The sequence below is a fragment of the Balaenoptera borealis genome (assembly GCF_965194805.1).
Source record: "Balaenoptera borealis genome assembly, chromosome: 14".
Taxonomy (NCBI): domain Eukaryota; kingdom Metazoa; phylum Chordata; class Mammalia; order Artiodactyla; family Balaenopteridae; genus Balaenoptera; species Balaenoptera borealis.
The window spans coordinates 18,685,087-18,706,132 of NC_138875.1; the positions used below are offsets into that span (position 1 = coordinate 18,685,087).

The window sequence follows — 21,046 nt, forward strand, 5'->3', positions numbered from 1 at the left end:
CATAAAGCGGGCCTTTGCTATTTGCATTTCACAGACCAGAAAACTGGCGAGAGAGGGTAGAACTTCCTGGGCGAGGACGAGACGTTGCATCAGTAGTGGGTCACGGCACAGAGTGGATCTAAGCCTACATGGGAATAAACGAACGTCTTCTCCAAGTGTGGACTTCCCGGACTTAGACAGTTCTCACTTTCCAGGGGTCAAGAAAAAGATGGGTGCGGGGTGGTTTAGCAGAGGACCCACATCCCTCTCGAGGCCCAGGAGCTACACCTTGGCTCAGCGGCCTCTCTCCACGCCGCCCGAGTCTCGCTAAGAGGGCCGGCTCCACACCGCGGGAGAACCAGACTCCGGCTTGCCGTCGGGGAGGCCTCCCTCTCCCGAGCCTCCCTCACGGACTCCGACTCCTCCGCGCAAGTCTTTGGAGTTTAATTCCTTAATTTATTTAGAAACTACACTTTTGAGTCAAAGAACAGAGAAGGGCAAGGGCCGGGAACAAGAAGCAACGCGCAGGAACACGGGGCCTACGAATGGCCCCAGCCTCGAGAGCCCTTACAGCTCTGGCCCACGCGCGACACCCGCCCGAACCCCGCCACCCGCCCGAACCCCGCCACCCGCCTCCTTTCCCGGAGGAGGCGTGGCCCGCACGCGCCGCCATCTTGGTCGCCTCTCTAGGCACTCTGTTTACTACTCTATGGTTGCCCGCTCCCGCCCCGCCCCTCCCCAGTCATTGTCTGGAGGAGCAGCCACGGCCGCAGCGCCTTCTCTTTATAAGTCCGCAGTGCCCGGATGTGAATGGATTACAATGTATCTTTCAGGGAAACCTATTATTATCAATGTGACTCCACGGGGGAGTCAATGGTGATGATCAGGAGGAGGAGGATGATGATGATGAGACACCTCTAAACTTGGAACAAGTTTAAGGCTTTATAAGAGGAGAAGAAAAAAAAAAAAAACCACCAACAAGATTTGTTTGAGGAAAAATTATAACTATCCTGTGTTGATATTTTTTTTATAAACAATAAGAAAAAGTTGTTGGATTTTTTTTTTAATGATTTCTTTTTTGGGGGAGGGAATTTTGTTGCAGTTTTATGGTGGAATATGCAAAAACCAGAGCCAGGTGCATAATCTTGTATTCTGTGGATATCCCTGGAGCAGAACTGAGTACCAGTTAAAATACTTTTTTGGGGGATACACATGTGAGATACTAAGTACTTGCAGAAGATTTTTGTCTCTCTTTTTAAAGTCACTTTCCTTGGAATATTGTGAGCATATTTGTGGCCATTTAAGGTAACGTTACAATTTGCTGTCAGAGTAAACTGTTTGTAATTGAATTTAATATTTTAAATGTCGATCCCAGTGTTTTATTAAAACAAAAGGAACAACCTATTAAATAATCGCCAATGGGAAAAAGTGTGTGCATGCATTTTGTGTATGTACCCGCACATCTAGCAATAACAGGGTTTATAGAATGTGTATTTTAACACACGTTAAAATAGCGTATGTTGCATATACTGGATAAAGTACGCTTGTTATTATGAAACGATAGAATTATGCAGCTTAATTTTTATCCTAAAAAGTGATGTGAAAAAGTGTGTTTTAAGAGCATGCAGGGCCTGTAACGGTAAATGTTGAATTAAAAACTTAAAGTGCTGGCGAACGGGGACTTAGCGTGCCTAGGAACTCAAGTGTAAAAACAAAACAACATCCACCCTCAAAAATTGCCTTTTTTGTTGTTGTTGTTGAAGTTTGCAGCTATACTATTCTGTGACTTAAAAGGGAGGGGAAAAAAACGTATGTAATTTAGGTTTCGCCCCCAACGCAGAACTACCGACATGAAAATCTCCCCAGCAAAATGTGGCTTGGTTTATATCTGGAAAAGAAAAATATTGTTCCTCTTGGCAAAGTCTTTTTGCATCACGTGTATTTGCAGCCTAGTATAAACTTGCTTTGCCGTGTGTGGATGTGTGAGTGAGAGGGAACGAGAGTCAGAGAAAGAAAGAAGTGAGGGGATGTAAACTCGAATAAATTTCAAAGTGCCTCCGATGGATGAAACGGGCAAAAACTGAACTGTTCAGGCTTCAGATTGTAACTGACGTTCTGAGGGAAATTGAGGTGCTCGATGAAATTTCGTTTGTAATTTTTTTTTTTTTTTTTTTGCGCGGCGGGGGAGGTGTTGAGATTTTTTTTTCTCCGGGGGGGGGGTGCATCCCAGGCAGCCCGACCCGAGCGAGCCGCGTCTCCCCGCCGGAGGCCCCCCACCCATTTCTTTGCTGAACTTGCAATTCCGTGCGCCTCTGCGTGTTTCCCCCTCCCCCCCTTCCCTCGTCCCCTCCCCTCCCCGGAGAAGAGAGTTGGTGTTAAGAGTCAGGGATCTTGGCTGTGTGTCTGCGGATCTGTAGTGGCGGCGGCGGCGGCGGCGGCGGCGGCGGCGGCGAAGGAGCGGGCGCGGGCGCAGGCGGAGGAGGTGGAGGCAGTGGTTAGACATGAACGCCGCCTCGGCGCCGGCGGTGCACGGAGAGCCCCTTCTCGCGCGCGGGCGGTAGGTACCGGCGCCGGCGGGGCTCGGCGGGGCTGGTGCGCCGGGCGGCGTGGGGCTCGGGCTCGGCGGCCCCGCACGCGGCTCCGCGCCTCCCGTGCCGCGGGCTCCCGGCTCCCGGCGCTCCCCTTGGAGACACCCCTTCCTCTCCCGCGCCTCTTCCCTCCCCCTCGTCCCTACCCCCCCCTCAGCCCCCCCTCCCCGGCAGTGCCACTTGGAGGGACCGATGACTTTGCCAAGGGCCTGACTTTAATTTTTACAACCCTTTCTTTCACAAATTAGGGTGCTGGACCATTACGGGACCCGACCCTCCACTCCGCTTCCCTCCCCCCCCCCCCACGCTTTCGTCGACCCTGTCACCCCTCCCCCTTTGGACGTGTTTTCACTCCAGAGACGCTCATCTTTAATTTCTTTATAGCTACTTTGAAACGCAGAGGGGAGTGGTGTGTGTGTGAGCGTGTGTGTGAGCGTGTGTGCGTGTGTGTGAGTGTGTGGGGGGGTGGGGGGAAAGTTGAGACCGGATCGTTCTGAGTAGTTTCTCTTTTCTCTGGGATCCATTCATTTCTCGCTCTACCTCCTGTTGCATAAAATGATGCGCTGAAGAGCGGCTTTTTTTTTTTTTTCCTTCCCGGATTTGGTTTTATAGTGGATGTTGCCAGTTTTGATCGTCTCTTTGGAAATACAATATCAATAGCAGTTTTTTGGTTTTTTTTTTGCTATTGCTGCCTATTCCTTCTTAAAAAAAAAAAAACAACAAAAAACAACTCTCCTGTCTGTGCCTCCCTCCTTTCTACCTTAATCCCATCCGCCCTCACATCCCTACCCCACAACCCCCCCAGTCTCCAAAAATCCGATTGTGTTTTCTCCAAGGATTGGGACTGGATTTTCTGATTGCGGTTATTTCCATGTTTCTAGGTTTGTGTGATTTTGCTAAAATGCATCACCAACAGCGAATGGCTGCCTTAGGGACGGACAAAGAGCTGAGTGATTTACTGGATTTCAGTGCGGTAAGAAAGAACGGTGGAAACTAACAACAGCTGTGAAACAAAACAAAACAAAACGAAAAACCCAAACACTTTGAGCTAGAAACCAATAATAATCTAAAGGACAGGAATAATTTTTAATTGGCTGAGTCCTTGGTAAACATGAAGGTCTTTTTGATAAGTTTTTAACTACAATTTTTGGGTGTGATGGACGATTCAGGCTTTTTTTTTTCAGAGTCTTAATTACTTGCTTTTGAATTCCTTACCCACCGAACCCCCCAAATAATGGAGTCTCACTCCAATGGAAGGGAAAAACAGACACCCCTAAAACTGTAAACCACCCCTAAACTTGGCCTTATCTGGACACTGAGAGTACTGATACTTTGCGCACTGCTCATTTTATTTATTTATTTTTTCTGAAAATGGAAAAGAGAAAATAGGAGACCCCAGTTGTGTCAAAGTTTTAAACTGATGATGCTTTGGATTAGTAGGACCTGTAGTCCTCCTAATTACATCTTTTCCTGGGATTCTGAAAACTCGTGTGCATAGGCTGAGCATACATTCTTTAGAACCCTTTTAGACGGTCTTTGTAAATCTCGGAGTCGTGAGATCAGCACAAAGCAGAACTTAACACACTTGTGGAGTTTTTACGACGGAACTTGGTCCTTCTCCATCCCTTTGCTTCCCTTCCCCATACCAAGTCCCAAACAGGTCAGGGGAATTAATTCATTTTTAATGCCAGATGAGTTTGGTGTAAGATGCATTTGCAAAGCAAAATAAAAAGAATCCACAAAACACACAAATAAAATCCAAACCGCCTTCTAAGTGGGGCTCTTTCATGTTGCTGCTGCCGCTGCCGCTACTGCTGCTGCTGCTATTGCTGCCTCTGCTGCTTCTGTTCTGGACCTTTTGGAGAAATGGCTTTCGGAAGTTTTGCCAGGAAACGTAGCCCTAGGCAGCTTTGTAGCCCCCTTTCTGCTTGCTGCACTTTCTCCATTCGTTCCTTTGCTTTTTGCAGGCTCTGACTCAGGGAAGGTGCGCATTATCCACTAGATACGTCGAAGAAGAGGGAAACCAATTAGGGTCGAAATAAATGCTGGAGAGAGAGAGAGAGTGAAAGAGAGAGAGAGTGAGAGTGAGAGAGAGAGAGAGAGAGAGAAACAGAGAAAGAGAGAGGGAGAGAGAGTCTTGCTTCAAATTGCTCTCATGTTAGAGACGAAATGAGAATTTAGTGCAGGTGGCACTTTTATTTTTATTTGGGTTCACATATGACAGGCAAATCCTATACGGGATGGAAATGGACATTGCCACGTTTATGGCCAAGGTTTTCAATATAAAACAAGCAACTTTCTTCTCCTTTGTAAAACTAGTGTTTTCTAGAGAGCTTGCTGCCCTCCAAACTGAATCTTGTTCACATTATGGGGACTGTGTTGGTTTAAAATGTAGTCCTGCCTAGTTCTGGCGATCTAATGAACCTGAGGAAAAAGAAAACAGAGTGGTAAAGGTTGGGGCGGGGGGAGAGTGATTGGTAATGTTGTGCCTGTTTTAGTTTTAAGTTGGATGGTGATGTATTTTACTAAAATGAACCCTTAGCATAAACTGTATATTATATAGTGAGAGTATGAAAGATCTTTGATGAACTCTGAAGGCACAAATGTCTTCTTTTCAACAGTAATATTTCTTTGTTTCTTCTAGATGTTTTCACCTCCTGTGAGCAGTGGGAAAAATGGACCAACTTCTTTGGCGAGTGGACATTTTACTGGCTCAAGTATGTAAATTCTTTTCTTAGTGTGTAGTTAAATGTTCTTAGCTGTTTATTCACTCATGGTATATTTTTGGCTCTGTTGAAGTGTTCTGAAAAAGTCATTGAAATTTTAGCCTGTAATGATATGGTTATTTCATTATCCATTAGTGGTATAACTTAGGCAAAAACGTTATCTTTTGCAAAATTAAAAGTAGGTTTTTTTTTTTTTTTAAATCAAGGAAACTGTCTCAGAATTCATCACTTACTTTAAAAGCAATTTTCTGATACAGTTGTAATCAAACGTGAAGATAAGACAGTGTTAACATGGGGGAATAAATTAATGTTTCCTTATTTGAAAATAGAGGGAAAAATCTAACTTTCATGAAAAGGGCAAATCCCTTGTAAATAATATCAATTTTATTGGGTACTATGTATAATTAACCCTTTTAAAGAAATGAGCACTTAATTTTGCAGATGAATGCTGCGTAGTAAACCATAGCTGTAAATAGAGAGACTCTTGCTAATCTGAGAGCTAAATATGAATTCATTTATATTTAAAATATCCTTTTTGGTGCTTTAGCTTTTTTTTTTTTTTAAGAATTGTGCGATGAATTTTTCTATACTTAAAGTTGCAAATTTGGAAGGACTTTTACATTTTATAAATGAAAGGTCTTTGGCTGATGCTTTAAAAAGACGTTAGCGCTATTCACAAAGGAATCTGTGTGTGCAATGATTATCTGGTATCTAAGGAGGAGTTTTAATAGGGGACTCTCTGAAGGTCTCTTATTAAAAGTGAAAACTGAAAATATGCTATTCATTTAAAATGTATTTTTTTTGTGTAGGGAATTTCATATCAGAAGGAGGCATACATTGTTGCCTGCTGTCCTTTAGGTTCAAGGCTTAAATCCATTTATGCTTGTTAAACAGCTGTAGTTTTTTAGGAGTTCTGGCAGTGGTACATAACAGGACATTAGACAGAGTCCTGTTCTTAAGTCAGACTGGTAAATGTTGACATCGTTTAGCTGTGAGATACCAGTGGAATTGTCTGTTAGCTATTGAAGATAATTTCACATCTCTTAATATTCATTTGGTGTTGTAGCAATGAAGAAATCTGTTCATCTTTGTGATTTGTATAATTGGTATTTTTTAATAAAATTAATGGCATTTAAAAGTTGCTCATTTCCAAATAAGTTACTTCTCCTTTTGCTGGCCCCCATAAGTCTGAGGGATTTTTTATCTCTATAACTTGATTTGTGAAATATGAGATGCCTCCTATAGTTATATTTCATCTTTTATTTTGGGGGGTCCACTTTGATTAAAAGGACTACTGACCATATGTTTGTGTTTTACTGTCCTGGACCCTGTTATAATTTTCATTTGGGACTTAAAATTTTTTTTGTTGTTGTATTCGTATTGTATCTTCCAAATTTCTGTATCGTGTTCTCTATACAACTTTGAAGGAAAGATGAGTACAAGTATCTCTTGTAGGCAGATTAATTTTTCATGTTAGGCAGTATCAAAACAGTTACTAACTTTATCTCTGACAGCAACTTTCTTCATGATTTTCCTTAAGAAAATGTATATTCAGTTGAAATCTGAAAGTAGATTATGTCAGAAAGGCTCAGAGATAGACTGCTTTCAGAGTCAGTGCAAAAATACTCTTTTGTACTTTGTAAAATGGACACATTTGGAATAATTAAGTATATCAGTTTAGGTATAGTTTAATAAAGTAAGGTGATTTAGAAGCATGAAATTGTGTTACATTTAAAAAGATAATTGTGCATCTGGTCCCTTTTCTATGTTCACATTTAAATGAAGTCCTTGCTATGATGTTTAAGTGTTTACAGAGTGTAGGCTGAATAAGTATGAATATGTATTAATGCATTTTGGTAAATGATCATATACTGAAATTTACACAGTTCTTAAGACAGTATATCTGTATATGTAAACCTAGACAGAGGCTTCATCCTTAGTGAGACGTGTTGTGATATTCCAATGAATACGCTGTGATTATTTTTAAGGTGTTAAACTTTAAGTGACGTTGTACCAGAGGTGTAGTTTTCAGGCCCAAATGTTTACTTGTAAAGATAAAAAGTGTAGTGCGGATTTTGTTCTCCTTGCTGGATTGAAAATGCAGGGTATTCATCCAATGCAGTATGATGGGGTCTATAATATACACGGTACAGATTGGGGTGTTGATTTTTCTCCTCTGTCCAAGACACAGTTAAATGGCTTTGTTTCCACTCAGTAACAAAGATAAGTCCCTTTTAAAGCATAACAAATAAAAAAAAAAAAATGAGGAAAACTGCATTTTGCTCCTGGAAGGATGAACTAGGAAACTTTGGACTGAGAAATAATTTTCTAAATGTACATCAGGTTAATATCCATTGTCCCAAGGGTGCTCAGATGTCACTTCCATGGGTAGCTTTGAAACTTGGGTCCAGAGAAAAAAGATCCGAAGTATAAGTGAACTGTTCATATTGGAAAAACCAGCTCTGTTTTTTCAAAGTGAGGCATGGTAATGTTTCATGCTTAAAGTTCTCAGTAGCTGTGGATTCCATTCATATAGGACGCTCCTTCGTGATTTGCAATGTGAGAATTAAAAAAAGTGTGGCCATATTGCCTTTAATCTTTCATTTCACAAACATGGTTTTTCCTACCACCTTAAGAAATAGTGAGGCTGCTAGGAAGAATGGAATGTAACCTGAGCTACAGCCTGACATTCCCAGGGAGCATTTTTCACATGAAAGGCTTTTGTCAACCCAGGAAAGGACCAGCAGTTTTTGTTTGATGTTTGCAGGTGTTCAGCAGAGAGCACTAAAACAATTCAGCCATGATAGTTCAGAGCTTGGATGACCTTAACGGGGAGAATTGGTGGGCTCTGGAATTATTTTTAAGAAATATTTGAAACCTATATGGTGACTTATATAAAGGGATTTCAGATCCATTATATCATTGATCTTAAAACTAGCTAAAAGCATCCACATGCCTGGATGATTGGAAAATTATTCTCATTAAAAAGTAGGATGGCAAAGTTACCAGAAGAAAAGAAAAATTCACCTAGAGTCTATAATTTATTGATGAACAGGGGTTTAATTTTCTAATATAACAAAACTACAGTTTCTTTGGTTACCTTTGAGTCTTTTATGAGCAAAAGATAAACATACTAGCTTCGGCATCTTTTACAAAGTAGTTTTAAAGTTGGGGCTCTAAAATTATCCATACTCAACAACAGTCCTGGTCACATCTGTTACATGTATTTACAGTTAGTCTGTGACGGATCCTACATCTTCCTCCCTTCGTTTAAAAGTTGAACCTTTTCCCCCGTAACTGTTTAGTTTTACTTAGGTGTTCAGCATTTGTTAAAGGTGCCAAATGGATGGGTGTTTTAACAATTAAGAGCAGCAGTAAAACACACCACATCCCTGTCATGGTCATTTTTGGAAGAGAAAAAACACTTATTGACATTCACGCAAGTTACTTCACTGATACCCACATGACACCCAAATGACACATCAGTTTGGTAAATTCAGTAAGAAAAAATAAATCGATCCAATGGGTAGTTTTGTATCACAGAGAAAATTCAAATGGTCAGCATCCTGAATTATTTTCCATCCGTACAGTTTGAGTTCATGGTTATGGCGTGAAAAAACAAATGGTCTCCCTTAAAGGTATTTGTGGAGCACACTTATTTAATTGTGTGTGTGTGTTTTAAACAGCCTTACTATTATAGTGCAGTTCATAAGGGTTGTATGACTTTTATAAAATGCAGGTTAACAGGTTACAAAATAAGCAAAGTGGCATTAAACCCATTCTGTTAGAATCATAGAATTCGGGGGATAGGAACCCCTTAGAAATAGACAGCCCAGTGCCTTCATTGTACAGACAAAGAAAACTGAGGCCCAAGTTAAGAGGTTCTAAACTATGCCTTTATTTGCTAATCTAAAAAACAAGTTTTGATTTGCTAATTCTATATGGCCCTGCAAATCCTTCTATTGGAGTAATATTGGTTTCACTACTATGTTTTTCTAAATTTGTATTGCATAATAGGGTACCAGGATTTGCGTGCTGATCTTTGTGCCTACAAATGCCTTTAAGTGTGCATGTGCCCTTTGAATGCTTTTTAAGGTTTGGAGCTGAATTTTGGATTGTTGATCATTCTCTTTTGCCTGATCTGGCCTCTGACTATTTGCAAGATGTTAGATTGAATAACAGGGGTAGATGGGCATGACACTGACAGAATTAAAGTGCTTCCTACTATGCCAAGTGGTGTGCTATGCACTTTATATTCTTGTATTTTTTTAATCCTCACAAGAACCCAGTGAGATGCCAGGATTACCATGCTCAATTTATAAATGAGGAAACTGAGATTCAGAGATGGTAAACTACTTGCTCTCAAGGCAGCCAGAATGAATCAGGTTCTAAACCCAGGTCTGCCTAGCTCAGTGTCTTTTCAGACACATACACACACACACACAGAGAGACACAGAGTCAGATATAGCTTATTTTTTCAATATCTTATAGGCTTAAGGATATGTTATTGAGGCTTGGTGTGCAATACTGTTCCTGATCTTTAGTGTAGATAAACATTTTTAAAAAACATGTTTTTAAGATAATGTTATAAACCATGTCCATTATTTTTCCTGCTTTCTTATCCAAACTAGGCTTCTAGTTTATGTTGGATTTCAATGTGACTTAGTATCTCTCTCATATTTTTATTATTTTTTTAACAAGGAAAATATAGTAGGTATTTTCAAAGTTGTGTTTTGGTTCTATTGTAAATTGACAGTCTGCTTGGGTACCAGTGAAAATATTTTGTTTTCAATTATTTTAATGTACCTAGTCAAACCAAAAGTTGAGGTAACCAAGCTTGCTCTGTTAATATCTAAAAAAAAAAAAAAAGGAAGGTTTCCTATCTTTAACTGTAAAAAGAAGTTTTGCAGTTCCTTGTTAGATCTTTGAAACTTAATATTCAAGAACAAAAACCCTGAATTCTATCTGCATCACTAAAATAAGCAGTTTTGAAGTTTTGATATGTCTATTACCAGGCATGTGCTTAAAATGTTACGTTTTCTAAATTCAGAAGGAAGAAGCAGTACTCTATTTGACATTGACTTAAGTAAATAAAATGCATTAAACAAGCATAGGGGTCCAAGATCTGTTGAGCCTGAAATGCTTAACATTTTTGACAGCATCAGCAAATCATCTTTACCCTGCTATTGTAATGAGGAAATCACTTAAATAACAGATGAACAGCTAAGTCACATAAACATATATAATAGAACTATGTAATGAAAGTTTATGCTGTTAATTGCTCGAATCTGTCTTAAATGCTTAGAATCATGGAGCAGTAAAGACTGTCATATAAACAGTTTTGTTTTGAGCTTAAAATTATTCCTTTTTGCTTTCATCTGCTATGATAAACAAAGTAATTTTGGAAGCTTTACAGATCAAACATTTACTCCTAATGGTAAACTACATTTTATATTGGAAGTTTGCAGCCTCGTCCAAGGCAGAGAGTTGAGTCCTGGTGGCCCCAGGCTTCAACGTTTAAGTATTATGATGCTATTTAGATCTGTTCCCATAAGCCAAGATAACAGATCTGAAGTTGTCTAATAAGGAACATGGTGTGTTTTGAAATGTTCTTCAGTTTACAAGTCTTGAACCAAAATGTTCTTGGCCAAACCTTTAGAACTTATACCTATATGTTGGGTAAGTCAGATTTTGCACAAAGCATCCAAATGAAGCTAGGTAGGAACAGAAAAAAAATCCCTTCCTTCCTTATTTTTTGTCTTTTATGAGCTATTTTTTTATGACCAGGTGTTCTTCCAAGTTAATTAGATGGTGTTGAGTATTAGAGAAAGTAAAGTAAAGCACATCAAAGTTATTTTTTTTTAAAGGTTTTATTTATTTTTGTTACCGGTTTCTTATTACTCTGAATAAAGTTTTCAAAATTGACTGCCAAGTTTATAAGCTTACACTTGGGTTATCCATTTTCTAAATCTGTGATCCCACTTAGACTCAGCAATGATGTAGGCACATGAGGTTTAGGTGGGTACTTTTCAACCATATGTCTCTTAATGCTTATGAGAGATGTAAGAGAAATAACAATTTAATCTTTAGAGAAGATTGGTTGACGCTTTCTATAAGTTTTACATATATATATATTTTAATCAGGCTCAAAGGAATAGCAAAAGTGTTGAAAAAGGTTGTCATATTTGCTTTCATTTCAACAATAAAGGCCCAGTTAATCAGCATATCAGATACCCAGGTGTGTTTAGAATCAGTTTATACGGATGAACTTCAGGGCTGTAAGAAAGTATTCTGTTTAAAGGTGCAGCCACTCCATTGTTCAAATGGCTGCTTTTGTACTTTTGTGTGACAATTAACATTTAATGAATGACTTTCTAAACTGCCATTGGTGGTAATTACTATATGCGGTTTATTAACTGCAATCCATTGTTGGATGTGCCTGTATTGATCTGTTTTGCAAACAACCCTTCACACGTTCAGCAGTATTTGTACATTACTTTTTAAAGAACCTGTTTCGTTTGCTGACATTGATATTGCCCCTAAAATTTTTAGCTGACAAATGCCTCTTCGATCAGAGTGATTTTTTAATTAAATTAAAAATTCATTGTCTTTTCAGCTATAAAAATTTTGCCCTTCTATCCTCAGGGAATCCCAAAGAAACTACACAAGATTGCCTTTCAAGTAAAGGACTTATAGAAATTTAGACTTAGCAGGAGACTTTAGAGATGTTCTATGATTTTTTTGGTTAAAGAGCTAAGGTTTGGGAGGGTTAAAAGTCTTTTGCCCAAATCATACAGTTGGTTATGGGCTATAATAGGACACAAATACAGATGTCCTGACCTGCTGCTCAGGGACCCCATGCTGCTTTTAATTAAGGTTTGGACTCAATCCGTTGGTACCAACTGTATGTTTCTTAAGAGGAGGAAAACCTGTATGATCTTCCATTTCTGAAAAATAATAAAAGTTCAGATCGTGAGAGATGGACATCGTAATCCAGCTCACTTGTCATCACGTGCTCTAATTTGGCTAAGGCAGTTGACGAATAACTGTTAAAATGTATTGTGTTATTAAAAATAACAAAGTAAGACCCCTGATTAAATATCAGGGCTGTAATTTAATCTTGGGGGTTCTGGTGCTGTTCATAAACCATTTGGTTTTTTTCTGTAACAGATGACGTCAAAATACAGCTTGATTGAATTATGACCCTGGGTTACAGGAGCAGCTGCTTATGCCTCTTGACTTCATAGCATGTCAGCATTTCCATTACTAATTTTTTTTTTTCTCTGACATTTTTAAGTTCGAATAGTTAAACGAGACTGATGATTGGCATATAAACTTTCAGCCTCCTGGGAAAAGACTATTTTCCCAATAAAACAGAGAAGGTGGTGACAAAGCCCCATTACGGAATACCTTTTAGAATGTTCTTCCTTGCTTTAGCTTTAATCTTCCATTAATTTAAACATTCCCTCTTGGGGTACTTAGCTGAATTGCAAGGCATCCAAATGGAAGGTTTTGTATCTAAAAATCTCCCAAGCCAAGACTTAACTACAGGGCATTTCGAGGACTTTTAAACTAGGGAAAGACCTACCTTCTGTGAAGGAAGATATTGAAATGATAGCTCTGGACACTCCAGTTTTCATCTTGTGTAAAATGCTGAAGAGCAAGATGAAAAACACGCACATTTGCATATCTTGTCAGTAATTACTTTTATATCCACTTAAGATGAGTAAAAATTGATAATGAATGGTTTAGAAAGGTCTATTTAGTTATATCATTATCTGGAGACTCATAGCATAGCTTCAATTTAGCCCCTCGGGTTTTAATATGTAGCCAGTGGAGATGGGATGTCGGTTGTGTCTATCTAGCCAGTTATTTTTTATCTACCTATCATAATTCTTATTGATGGCTCATCTTATATATATTTTTAGTACATGCTATGTACACATCCCCTGTGTTAGCAATTATAGGACTCAGAGGGCTTTGTGGGAGCAAGGTCATGCCCTGAGAGGGCATGTATTTTGACAGGAAAGAATAGAAATGTACATGTTTAATTAATACTCAATGTCCAGAAGACAAGTGTCATTAACATTGTGGGAGTTTAGATAAAGAAAAACTTATTTCTTGCTGGGGGAAATTAATAATGAAGGTTTCATGGACAAATCAACTCTGATTCTTGAAAGAGGAGGAGGATTTTGACATGGGGGCATTGGGACGGAGCATTTAATATCAAGATCACTGTGAACCAGGCACAGAGGAAGGCCATTGCAAAGCGTGGATGAAAGAGAGCAAGTTCCTCAGCTCGGCAGTGGACTCAGTTATGGTCTAGGCACCTCAGTCACCTCCAGGCACACATTCCTGTCTTGGGTGCCTTTTTTTTTTTCCTTTTCTGGATTTGGGATTTCCCTTTGAGATAATCCAGTTCCTTCCCAAAATATATGTTTTTAATGGTAGTGGCAGGGTGGAAATCAAGATTTAGGTGTTCCCAGTTCCAAACTCTTCCTATTGTATCATTCAGCAGTGGAAATTTTAAGCTAATTTGGAGAAAATGATTTATTTAACTGAATTCTGGCAATCTAGATTCTTTTGCCATGTTTGCCGTTAAATAGCTGTTTCATATTGGCAAAGTGAATAAAATGTGTCATACTGACATCACGCAGAGGAAAAATACGTAAATACCACCCTTTCCTTGAGTATTGGTTAGTTCATATTACAGTGTCTTTCCCTCTGTGACCTCCTACTGTTACAGTGATTCCAGTTTCCAGTTGAAGCCAACAATTCAAGTTCTAGTTGGAATTGGCGTAGGAAGAATTTATTAATGAATGTTTGCTGCAGAATAGAAACAAGAGTTTTATGACAAAGAGAATATTCTAGACCACTTTACCCATTTTTTAAAAAAAATGTCAGTTTCGAACCTGTGTCTTCCCCAAACTTTTTCTTCACTTTCAAACATAAGGGATTCATATTGGGAATATTTTGCAACCCCTTCACCTTTAAACTCAGAGAGAAAACATTTTGGTCATCAGGTGGTAATCATGTTTCAAGATTTAATCTACAATTTCATATATAACCCAGTTTTGCAATTTTGAAAAGGAAGACCGAACAATGTCAATTTCAATCCTTGTTCAAATAATCATTATTTGTTGGGTGCCTTCTAGAACTTCATTGTCTAACTGGTATCCCAAACCATGGAATGCTTTTCTGTTCTGTTGTTGGCACTGTGATTCTTCATTTAGTTTCTTTTAGCTGCAAGGTTGATTTTCTTTTGATATCTAATTTCCCCCTGATTTTGTTAACCTCTTATTATTCTTCAGTTTATCTTTTCAGCCCATGTGGAACTATTTCTTTTTTACATGGGTGTACATTTTGTAGTGTCCCACTTTAATCCCTAGTAATTTTGGTAGAATTGGATAAGGTGAGAAATACTCCATAATTACTTGAAGCAAATTAGTTTTACTTAAAAAATTCGTTATTGTTGATGAAGGCTTGATTGTTTAAAGAATGTTGAAAGCTTCAGAAAAGTGAAAGGGATGAATGTACGTAGTGGTGTTTTTTTTTCATTGTGAATATGTTTCACCGGAATAACAAGAGAATTATTAAGAATTATTAACTTTCATGTACTCGTTCATTCATTCATTCATTCATTTAGTAAATGTTTTTTGAGAGTCAAGATTCAAATTGCAGTGCTAGGTATTATGGTGATATAAAGAAGAAAAAATTTCAAGGCCAGCACTGCAGTTGGCATAGGGTACTGCTGTCATTGGGTACAGGCTCTACATTGATTCAGTAAGACAGTGCTTTTCGAATAAGTGATGTCAAAGTGTGGAAGTAGACGTCTTCCAAAGATGCTTTTTAAATATAACTATAGACTTTACAGTTTTAGCTGAAACATTGAAATCCTGTGTGTGTACTTCTACATGAGTATAAAGGAGGGAGAATGGACTTGAATGATTATGAATTTGGACCTTGAAGAGTATTGTTATGAATGTACTCTCAAATTTGGTACCAAAGACGTTTTGGGAGGCAATGACAATTATGCCCCATATGTTTTTGTTGGGTTTTTTTTTTTTTTTTGGATCAGAAATTAAAATATCAGATTTGTAGATAGTGCCCATTTACTTAAGGGCACTAGGTATTTCTTTTTGTTGTTGTTCCCACACTTGAACATTTTTAACATTTATTTAAAAATTCATATGCGGGAAGGTATTCATTTACTTTCAGAATTTTGTATTGAGCATCCACCACGTGTCAGGTAGTATGCTGGGTGCTAGAAATAAAATGATGAACAAAACAGACACGGTTCTGCATCGGCTAAATGTAGGAGACAGACATTCACTGAATAACCAACCAGAGAAATGTCAGCCTCTACGTTGAGAGGTGTGAGGCGTTAGATGAGTTTGCAATGGGGTATCTGACCACACAGTCAGGAGAACCTTCCCTGAAGCTGGCACACCTGACTGAGGTCTGAGGGGGAGGAGGAGGGAAGTGGGCTGGGGGTCAGCAGGGCATGGTGTTTGGGGAGGGGCTAGAGCTTGGTTGGAGCTGAGGCTGGGGAGAGGGAAGGTAGGGGCCAGATCATGCCAGGCTGCGAGGCAGGGAGAGTGTGCAGTTTCCTCCCACCAGATTTGTGCCTGGGAACACTCTGACTGCAGCCTGGAAAACGCAGCTCAAGTGTAGTCAGGGTGGGTGGCCCGAACCAGCGGTGAGATGTTTGCAGAAACCCAGCTGAGAGATGGGGTTGCTGGGGGAGCTTTCACAGTGGCATTTGTATGTGTGTGTGTGTGTGTGTGTGTGTGTGTGTGTGTGTGTGTGTGTGAGAGAGAGAGAGAGAGAGAGAAACTTTCTATAACTTGAATACTTGAAAATTGACTATACTTTATATCTTCTAACAGTAACCGTGAGACCTCGTTCAGCTACTGTGTGCTGTCGACTGCCTGTTTTGCACCCAGATGCCACAGAAGTGCTTTTTATTTTCTGAGAAAAGTGGAAGATTGATTTTGCAATTCTGTTGTGAGAGGGTGCAGAGGTGGGAGTGGGAGAAAGAGGCAAAAGGGACTCTTGCTTTCTTATTTAATGGTCTTCAGTAATTATACACTATTTAGGCTTCCTCTAGCTTATGTTCTAATTACCGGTAAACATTCTGATGGTTCAGTTCAACCTGTGGAATTGAGTCCATCACGCACCTGGGATCAGGTATCAGCACATCCCCACGCTGTTGCTGAGCGTCTTCGGTGAACTTTAGGAAGGTGGTAGGATTTGTACGATACTCCGTCTGAGATGGAAACGCTGTTTACCTGATTCTGTTTTGTCTGAGGTGGCCATGGGGGAAAGTTATCTGGTAACTTTTGATTAGCCACAAAGTAAAGCTTTTCGCTTTGACACCTCCCAGTGAATAGCCCTGCTCCGCCTTTCACTCTGACCATCTAGCTCCTTCTCTGCCCCGCTCCCTCCATTTTCTCACGAATCTTACGGTTTACTCTTGGGAGTTCCCTCTCAACCCACTATGTTTGTTAGTCCGTTTTAGTTAGGAAAACTGTCACCATTCTTGTGGTATACTTACTGTTCAAGTTGAAGAAAAAAAGAGGTGTTTTCCCTCCTTCTCTCTTCCTTGCCATCTTTGCTTCGGCCAGCTAGTGAGAGCGTTGGGGGAATGCCATGGGTATGGGCTGGATCCTGATAGCCACAACAGTTAGTGATTCTAGGCCCCGTGACCCAAGAGCTCTGCATGTGCTTCATCAGAAGGGTGCTGAAAGGAGCGAGGCCCAGAACCGTCTCTGCTGAGCTGAAAACCCCTTAACACATGTGCCTTGTGCTGGTGAGTTAGTAGGTGATGCTGATGCAAGTGGACGGCATCCACGCGTTGTTCCTGCCTCCTGGAGAACTCCTTCAGCATCCAGGCACGCACTGGTAACTCTCCGTTAAAAAAATCAAACGAAATGCAGTTAACCGTCCTTTTGGGGTGTGGAGGGCACGCAGGGTGCTTCCACAGTTATCTGCGGTGCTTTATTTTTTTGGAAAGAAAACAAACGGTAGAATGTTATGGTTGACACCTCAGTGCTCGAAATATTTCATAATAGAAACAAAGCAAAAGCGTAACAAACCAAACACATACTCTCCCTCTCATTCACACTCCCTACTGACTGGTCCTCTTTCTTGGGCTCCTTTATAACAAGAGTTTTGTTGACTGTTGGCTACTCTGGTGGCTTCTGTATCCCTTCCTTCCGTATGCTTTTTATAAGTCTCACCCCAACCAAATATTCCAAAACATATTTTATCTTGTGATGTTTGATACCTACAAAATAATACATGTAGCATATATGAATTATGAAGCTAAATGATGGAGTGAAGACCCGGGGACCCACCACTCACTGTCAAAACTACAGCATCATCAGAACCATCTGGGTTTCTTCCTTATCCGCATTCCCCCGTCTTTCTTGCCAGAGGTAAATATTCTCTTTTTTCTTTCTTTTTCTTTTTTTTTTTTTTTTTCCACTTGATGGAGGATTATAAACATGGTACCATTCCTATGTTGTATCGTGCTACTTGCTTTTTACACTTGGCATTGTGTGTTTCAGATTTCTCCATGTTGCTGTGTGTGGCATTAGTTCATTTTTACTGCTGGTGAATATGCCTCAATTTATTTATGTATTTTCTAGTTAATGAACCTTTGGATTGATTCCCTTTTTTTGAGACTACACACTTTCCTAGCATCTCTTGACGCACTCCTGATCATCTCTTTTGATTCCTGTAGATGTCTAAGAGTCAAATTTCTGGGTTGTAGAGTCTTGCAAATGTTCCAAATGAAAAGATAGTGCCGAATTGTTTTCCAAAGTTGTTAACAATTTACATCCTACCCACAGCATAAAAGGTTACTATGGATACATACTGTTGTCCACCTTTGGTGTTCTCAGATTTCTTAATTGTATCAATCTAGTGGGTGTACAATATAAAATGTATCTCACTGTAGTCTTAACTTGCATTTCACTGATAATTGATGAGGTTAAACATCTTTCTATGTATTTATTTATCATTCATGTTTGTTCTATGGAATCTCCCCTCCTCAGTTTTCTATTGAGTCTGTTTTCTTTTTAAATTTTTATTTTTTTACTGCTTTGTGGATGTTCTTGATATATATGTGGATAATAATTTTCTCAGTCACGCATGCTGCAAATACTTTCCCTTTTTTTATGACCTGTCGTTTTACCCTCCCTGTGGTATCTTTTGGTGAACACAAGGCCTTAAATTTAATGTAGTCATTTTTTTTCCCTTTACCTTTCCATGTTTCGTGTCATGGTTGGAATATCCATCTCTACCTCAAGATGATAAAGATACTCTCTTATATGTTTCTTCTGGAAAGCGTTTTGTAGTTTTGACATCCACATTTAAGTTTTTAATACAGTTGGGATTGATTTTGTAGAGTGGGAAGTAGGGGTTCAATTCCACTTTTTCTTAAATATCTTGATATACATTTGTTCTAGAATCATTTATTGAAAAGTCCATCCTTTCCGTAGGCATCCACAGTGCTATTTCTGCAACACAGTAAGTTTCTGTATTTGTAAGGGTCTCATTCTGAGTCCCTTTTTTCTGATCTGTTGGTCAGTTTTTCTACCCATGCCTCAGTGCCATATTGTAGTAAGTTTCATACCACATTTTGGTATATGGTAGGTGAGATACTTCCTCTTCTTCTCATCCCATATGTACATTTTACTTTTAGCTATGTTTTTCCACAGAAATTTAAAAATAAGTTTGCCAAGGTCTTTCATAAGCCTTTTAGGGATTTTATGGAAGTTGCATGGGATCTGATGATCAATTTGGGAAAAAATTAATATATCTTTAATAATGATTATCTCCACTCACGTATCTCTCCAATTCTTTAGGTCTTCTTTGATATCTCAAAGTTTTATAATTTTTTTCATGATGTTGTGTATATCTTTTGATGATTTTTTCTTAGGTACCTTATTTTTGTTACTATTGATAATGGTATTTTCTTTTAACTTAAATAGTCAAATTGTTTGTTCCTGATATATATATAAATGTAATTGATTTTTGTACATTGATTTCATATTCAGCCATGTTGCTAAATTCTCATATTAATTTTAAATTGTCTTTGTGCTTTCATTAGAGTTTTTCTTATAGGTAGTCATATCATGTGTGAATAATGACAGTTGTGTTGTTTTTCCTTTCAAACAGATATATGTTTTTTTTTTCCTTTCTTGTCTTACCCTGTGCTACCTAGGACCTCAAGACATTCTTAAATCGAAACAGCAATACTGGGTATCCTTGTCTTTTCCCTGATTTTCACCATTGATGATGGTAGTTATTTCATTAAGGAAGTTTCCTTCTACACATATCTTGCTAAGAGTTTTACTGTGAGTGGTATTGAGTTTTATCAGTTTTTTCTACATATATTTATTTTTTTAATGATTTTTTTAAAGTATTGTTTTTAAACTTAAAAATTAATTAATTAATTAATTTATTTTTGGCTGCATTGGGTCTTCGTTGCTGCGCGTGGGCTTTCTCTAGTTGCGGCGAGCGGGGCCTACTCTTCATTGCGGTGCGCGAGCTTCTCATTGTGGTGGCTTCTCTTGTTGCAGAGCACGAGCTCTAGGCGCGCGGGCTCAGTAGTTGTGGCTTGTGGGCTCTAGAGCGCAGGCTCGGTAGTTGTGGTGCACGGGTTTAGTTGCTCCGCAGCATGTGGGATCTTCCCGGACCAGGGCTCGAACCCGTGTCCCCTGTATTGGCAGGCGGATTCTTAACCACTGTACCACCAGGGAAGTCCCCTCTACATATATTTAAATTATGATTTAAAAAATATCTTTAATCTGTTAATGTTGTGAGTGACATTTATATTTTTCCCTATGGTAAACTCCCCTTGGATTTTTGGGATTGATTAATGTGATTGATGTATTTTTATTACTTTTTTAAAAATAATATCCTGGACTCAGTTTTCTAATATTTTCTTTAGTATCTTGCATCTATGTTTCTAACTAAGATTGATACATAATATTTCTTCTCTTACCATCCTTATCTGGTTTTGGCTCCAAGGTTATACTGACTTGTAAAATGAATAGAAGAGTATTTCCACTCTATCATCTCTCATCACTCATCACAAGAATGTGTATAAATCTCAAATAATCTGTTCCTTGAAATTAGGTAAAACTTGTCTGTGTAACAATCTGAGCCTCGAGTGAGGTGATTTTAAAGCACTGATACAATTTTTAAATATTAAAATATTGAGAATGAGAATTTTACTTTCTTTTTTAGTTTTAGTTCGTTTTAAAATTACATATATGAACAAAATTACATATATGATAGACATAATATTTCATGTTTCATATAAAATTCTGAACTGATTACCATAAAGTTGTTCATGGTCTTCTCTTGTTAGCTTTCTAATCTCTGCTGATTCTATAATTAAGTTTCATTTTTCATTCCTGGTTTTATTTGTGTTTTCCTTGATCAAGATCACTAGATGTTTTTCTCATGTATTAGTCTTTACAAAAAGAATCAACTTTTGACTTTGTGGATTATTTTTGTGTGTGTGTGTGTTTTCCTACTTCATTAATTTTTAATCTTTATTATTGCCAGCTTTCTATTTGTTTTGGGTTTATTCTGATTTTTTTCTAACTTCTTAAGTTGACCACTTAGCTCGTTAAGTTGTTATTTATTTTGTTAATGTAAAAACTTAAGGCTATAAAATGCCCTTTAAGTACTGCTGTCACTGTATTCAGCAGTTTTAATATGTAACATGTTCAT

General features: G+C 38.7%; 1 protein-coding gene across 12 annotated transcripts in view; it reads left to right on the forward strand.

Annotated features, from left to right (window-relative positions):
• The first annotated feature begins 708 nt into the window (after positions 1 to 708).
• TCF4 (transcription factor 4) overlaps positions 709 to 21,046 on the forward strand; it is a 354,962-nt gene continuing 334,624 nt past the window's right edge. For 3 of the 12 annotated variants that reach the window (XR_014234098.1, XM_082353723.1, XM_082353727.1), the window contains exons 1-3: positions 2,355 to 2,536; positions 3,449 to 3,540; positions 5,212 to 5,284. Coding sequence is in view for 11 of the 12 variants with exons in the window: in XM_082353723.1 (XP_082209849.1) it covers positions 3,469 to 3,540; positions 5,212 to 5,284 (145 nt within the window). In the remaining variant the exon portion in view is untranslated. Of the gene's footprint in view, positions 1,285 to 2,351; positions 2,537 to 3,448; positions 3,541 to 4,604; positions 4,754 to 5,211; positions 5,285 to 21,046 lie in introns of those variants that run through there. The other 9 variants (XM_082353739.1, XM_082353741.1, XM_082353740.1 and 6 more) reach the window with 7 other exon arrangements.